The sequence below is a fragment of the Rhinoderma darwinii genome, chromosome 5 (genome assembly GCF_050947455.1).
Source record: "Rhinoderma darwinii isolate aRhiDar2 chromosome 5, aRhiDar2.hap1, whole genome shotgun sequence".
Lineage (NCBI taxonomy): Eukaryota > Metazoa > Chordata > Amphibia > Anura > Rhinodermatidae > Rhinoderma > Rhinoderma darwinii.
Window position 1 is genome coordinate 198,305,778 of NC_134691.1, and position 6,000 is coordinate 198,311,777.

General features: G+C 49.7%; 1 protein-coding gene across 3 annotated transcripts in view; it reads right to left on the bottom strand.

The window, feature by feature from the left end:
* Positions 1 to 4,193, bottom strand: part of TMEM245 (transmembrane protein 245) — a 49,752-nt gene extending 45,559 nt beyond the window's left edge. For all 3 annotated transcript variants that reach the window (XM_075826841.1, XM_075826842.1, XM_075826840.1), the window contains exon 1: positions 3,509 to 4,193. In XM_075826841.1, the coding sequence (XP_075682956.1) occupies positions 3,509 to 4,138 (630 nt within the window). In that variant the 5' untranslated portion in view covers positions 4,139 to 4,193. The remainder of the gene's footprint in view (positions 1 to 3,508) is intronic.
* Between the last annotated feature and the right edge of the window lie 1,807 nt (positions 4,194 to 6,000).

Below are 6,000 nucleotides of genomic sequence, written 5' to 3' on the forward strand. Positions count from 1 at the left end.
GTAACGCAAACGGAAGCCATAGTTTGTTCAGCTTTCTTTTTTCTGTTCATCGATTCCTGTGATGGAAAGGTTAAACGGAACACGAACGCTGATGTGAACAGGCACTTACTGCCATTTTTTACATATGTGCAGATCTATTCATGTGCTTCTAAGGCTTTATTCAGACGAACGGGAAAAACGTCCGTGCAACGCGCGTGATTTGCACGCGCATTGCACGGACCTATATGTGTCTATGGGGCCGTGCAGACATGTGTGTGAGTCCGCTGAAAAAAAGTCACGACATGTCCGTTCTTTCTGCATTTTTCGCGCATTGAAGTCAATGGGTGCGTGAAAACCACGCATGCCGCACGGAAGCACTTCCGTGCGAAATGCGTGATTCGTGCAAGAGCTGTCAAAAGGATGAATGTAAACAGAAAAGCACGTGGTGCTTTTCGGTTTACAAACATCCAAACGGAGTGTCTTTAAGATGAGCGAACCCGGACAACCGAACTTCATCGGGTTCGGCCGAACCCGGCAAAAAAATTTCCAGTACGCGACGTCAGGAGATAGTCACTGTCCAGGGTGCTGAGTTAAACAGTTTCAGCACCCTGGACAGTGACTTCAGATCACAATATACATGAACGTGTAAAAAAAAAAAAAGAAGTTCTGACTTACCGATAACTCCCAGCTTCTTCCTCCCAGTCTGACCTCCCGGGATGACAATTCAGTCCAAGTGACAGCTCCAGCCAATCACAGGCCAAGCACAGGCTGCAGCGGTCACATGGACTGCCGCTTCATCCAGGGAGGTGGGGCCGGATGTCAAGAGAGGCGCGTCTCCAAGGACGAATCACCAAGGCAACGGCCGGGAGGGAAGTTCTCGGTAAGTACGAACGTTTGTTTTTTTTAACAGGTTGCTCGATATTGTGATCGGAATTCAATGTCGAGGGTGCTGAAAGAGTTAACTGCCGATCAGTTAACTCTTTCAGCACCCTGGACAGTGACTGACGTCGACTAGCCTCACCTCTACATACACGGATGACACACGGAGCTGTCAAGTGGTTTTTGCGCGCGCAAAAACGCCACGCTCGTGTGAATCCAGCCTAAGACTGGGTTCCCACAGTTCAGATTTTTAATGCGTTTTTGTTTTTTTTTAGCCAAAAAAAAGAGGACACAAAGAAAGGCCTTATAGGTCTGCTCTACTGGATCCAATTCCTATTTTGGCTAAAAAAAATGCATTAAAAATCTGAAGCAAAACTGCACAGTGGGAACCCAACCTAAGGCCTCAGGCACGCGACTGTAGTGGTGTGCACCGGCGGTGAACTGCGGCTCGGACGACCGCGGAGTGTCACCCGCATATCACGAGCCGTGTGCATTAATTTCAACGAGCCTGGACCGCAAGATGTGGCCGTAATAAGCCATGTCCAATCTTTTTGCGGTCCAGGCTCCTGGGCAATGCACGGACAGTGGAAACCACGGTCGTGTGCATGGGCCCATTGAAATGAATGGGGCCGCAATTCACCCGCAGATTTGCGGGTGAATTGCGGCCGCAAAAATACGTTCGTGTGCATGGGGCCTAAGAGTTCAGTTTAATGCCTTGGAAGATGTTATAGTTATACACGCTCCTCTATAGATGTAGGATATTTACAGAGCTCCCCATGTTTAAGGACTAGTTCACACTGAGTTTTTTGGCGCTGTTTTTGACACGGAAACCACACAAAAAAAATACTCCCATTGATTTCAATAGTTCTAGGCAGAAAAAAAAAAACGCTTGCAGGAAAAAACACGACACGCTCTTCCCGCAGTTCCATCTCTGAGCTCCCATTGAAAATCAATGGGAGACAGAGAAAGCGTTTTTCGCAACGTTATTTGCCCGCGGCCAAAAAACGCCAGGAAAACCGCAGCAAAGAAAGTGCAGGCAGGTCAAAATCTGCCTCAAAACTCGTGAAGGAATTTTAAGGCCGATTTTTCTATCTGTAAAAAAACTCCATGTGAACATACCTCAAATCTGACATTCATGGGAAATCAGATGGAAACGAGCATTTCTCCGTCTAGTTGTGCTCCCATAGACCAGCTCTCATAGGCATACCTATATTCTATACGGTCATAGCTCTGTACGCAAGGTCCAGCTCATAAAAAGGATCTTGCGGGACTTATTAAAACGTCTCATTCACAGGGCAGTATTGTCAGTATTTCTAGGCCAAACCTAGGAGTGTCCAGAACGCAGCAAAGGTACAACGCTACCCAATATCGTTTTCTTATGTTTAGGCTTTATTCACACGGACGTGTCCGTTTTGCTCACGCAAAAAGTCAGTGTGTCATCAGCATACGGTGCGCGGCTGCATGATTTTTCGCGCAGCCGGCATCATTATGACACTAACAGCGTGCTTTTCTGTTTTCATTCATTTATTTTACTACTGTAGCGCGCATCACCTGGAAGTGCTTCCGTGTGCGATTTGCACGCACCCATAGACTTCAATGGGTGCGTGCTGCACGAAACACGGGCAAGTATAGGACATGTCGTGAGTTTTACACAGAGAACATACGCTACGTGAAATTCACTGACAGTCTGAACGGCCATATTCACTAACATAGGTCCGTGCGACGCGCGTGAAAATCATGCACGTATCACGGACGTATAACACGTTAGTGTGATTAAGGCCTAAGGCTGTGTTCCCATCCGCATCGGAGCATCAGTGACCGATTGTCTGGAATTTTTGACAAAATAGCGCAGCATGGAGCGATATTTTGTCTGGTAAAATTACGGAGAAACAACAGAACCCATTAATATCAGTGCGCTCCATCGGTGACTGTCATTTGACAGATTCAGCACTTCCGATATTTCCATTATTCAGTTCCTATGACTGCTTAAAAATACGGATGCAAAATACTTCAGCCTCATGCACACGAGGGTAGCCATGTGCACGGCCGTGATTTTAGAGTCGGCTGGGGGCGGAGTGCCACCCGCAAATCACGGGCCGTGCACATGGGCGCGGCCATTATTTTCAATAAGTCTGGACCGCAGAACATGGCTGGAATAAGACATGCCCCTTCTTTCTGTGGTGCAGGCTCCTGGGCCATTCACATATCATGGAAACCACGGTCCTGTGCATGGCCCCATAGGAATGAATGGGGCCGCAATTCTCCCGTGGATTTCGCAGGTGCTTTTTTGCAATGTATTACGGCTACAACACCCAGACCTCATGCGGTCATGAGAACCAGAGTTAGCGCACCATAGAAGTCTATGGTGCGCTAACTTTGGTTCCGATGAACAGCTTGAGGTCCAGGTGTCGCAATACATTGCAAAAAAGCATCTGCATTAGACCCGTGTGAAAGCCGCCTTTGTGCAGGGATAAAGTGGAGCAGTTGCCCATAGCAACCAATAAGTTAGCTGATGACATCGCGCTAAACTCCCATTGGTCGCCATGGGCAAATCCCTCATTCCTGAGCATTAGTTTTTAGTTCTCCCCTCACGTATAGAATATATGTAATATAGTGTGTAGTACGTGGTGGCACATGTGACCCTCCTCACCCACAGCGTGCTGAAGTAGTCCAGGGCACCACAGATCAGACCGCACATATGAGCCAGCAGCTCCCGCACCCCGAGATAGCTTCCAACCAAGTACAGCAGGTACAAGAGGGGCGCCCCGGCTAACACGGGTACCAATACCCGCAGCCTGCGGGCAACGAACTCCCCCAGGGCCTCCAGGCTGTGATTAACAAAGCTGAAGGGCAGCAGCATTGTTGCGAGTACGACGGGTGAGCCCTGACGCTGGAGGCGGCACAGCCAGCGGCGGCATACTCCGGTCAGTGAGTGCTTGAACGGGTGAAGGAAGGTGCCACACAGAGCGGCCCACAGCAGCGGCCGCAGGAAGGCCTCCAGGATAAAGTAGACGAGCACAGCCGCCCCGCAGCATCCGGCCGCGAACAGCAGAGCTCCGGTGTTGTAGAAAGCCTGCTTGATGTTCCGATCAAAGCGGAGGGGCAGCCCGGGGGGCAGCTGGAGTAAGACTGGCGGGCGGCGGGAGGAAGTTTTTGTCTGCTGTCTGGGAGGTGCTGGGGTTTCGGGAAGGGGTTCAGTGGTTGGCTCGGTAGGAGTGCCAGGCCGGGAGCCATGAGTTGTGCTGAAGTTGCCGTAGAGCGGCTCCTCATTATCTGCCATGTCTGAGGGCGACCACCGACCGGGCCCGGCTGTTACTGCGAGCCCCTCCCTAAAGATACCACGTGTACGGCCCCGCCCTCACTTCCTGACAGTGTCTCCTAGAGCCCGGGGAAACTAGTTCGTTATCCCTCGGCAGCAGATGCAGCCCGTATGTATACACTGAAATCGCATGTACGCCTCTCACACGGTGCTGTAATATTGCAGTGTTCACATACGCAACCAGTAATTCTATATACACCACGTGTCACCGTACGTTCTCACACGCGTTTTCTGCAACAGAATGTCAAAAAGCCTCAGGTACTTTACAGAAATCCGCAGCAATTTTTTAGGCCCCATGCACACGACCGTGCCCGTAATCACAGCCCATGATTGCGGGCGCTGACGGCCACTCGCATATTCGGTCTGTGCTCCTATACAAAGTATAGGAGCACGGACCGTAAAACACAGACATGCTCCATAATACCCGGCAGGGTTCTACGTCACGGACACCCATTCGTAGCGCTACGAAAAGGTGTCCGCGTCCAATAGAACCAAATATGTCAGCTTTACGGTCGTGTGAATGAGGCCTCACTTTGCATGTCAGGGCTTGTCCACACGTAACGGAATCGCTGCAGAAAATATGTGCACCAATTCCTTTGAATGTAGCGGACTTTCCGATGCGGCACAAATGCACCATTTCCTGTGTGTTTGACTGCAGAAAATGGTGCATATTTTGCTGCGTTTTTCTCTGTTAGATGGCGATATCTCCTGAAAAACGCCGCAATTCAGTCCACTTTCTGCAGCATTAACATGCTGAGGTCCGAAAAATATGCACCGCAGGTCTATTTCTGGTTGGAATTTTCACGAAGCATTTCCGCTACGCGTGGACGAGCCCTTGCAGTGTTTTTTTTAGTGCAGAGATTATTTTCCCCATTGAAGTTTCTGGGCCAAATATGAAGCATTTTCGCTCACAATCCGCAGAATAAATTGACATGCTGCGGCTTTGAGGGTTGCACCGTAGAACGCTTCCCACATGACTTTTCTGCATTTGTTTTTCCGCAGTGGTTGACTGGAGATTTGCAAAATCCAATCGACTTTGCTGCTACTGTAAATAAATACTGCAATCTGCACAGAAATCTGTTGCGGAAATTCTCAAAGTTTAGGCGGGTTCACACGGGGCGGATACGCTGCGTAAAAATCACGCAGCGTGCCAGTTCTGGAACCCGCAGTACATTCCGTCCAAAAAAATCGCACCACATTATAGTGCAGTTTTTCCGAACAGAATATCCGCCGCGGAAGAAAGCCGTTCATACTTAACCCCTCCCTCCTCTGACGTCCGCTCCGGCCTCCCTGGATGACGTTGCAGGCCATGCGACGCTATAGCCTGTGATTGGCTTCAGCAGTCACACGGGATGCAACGTCATCCCAGGAGGCCGGACTGCAGGAAGAAGGAGGGCGTTCTGGGTAAGTATGAGTTTTTTTATTTTTAACTCGGGAACCCGGCCTTATTCTGTGTTAGAACCCAACCTAAAGGCCCTTTTACACTGGCCAATTATCGGGCAAACGAGCGTTCACAGGGCGACGATCAGCCGATGAACGTTCATCGGCTGATCGTATCGTTTTAAATCTGAAAATATCGTTGTCGGCAGCACATCTCCTTGTGTAAACAGGCAGATGTGCTGCTGACTTGATACAAATGTATGGGGACGAGCGATCGTAGTAACAAGCGCTTGTCCCCATACTAGCTCCTTGTGAAGGGAACAAACGAGCGCCGATCAACGAGCTGTCTCCTTGATTAGTGCTCGTTTAGTCGGCCCTTAACCCCTTAAAGAGGCTCTGTCACCAGATTTTCAAACCCCTATCTCGTATTGCAGCAGATCGGC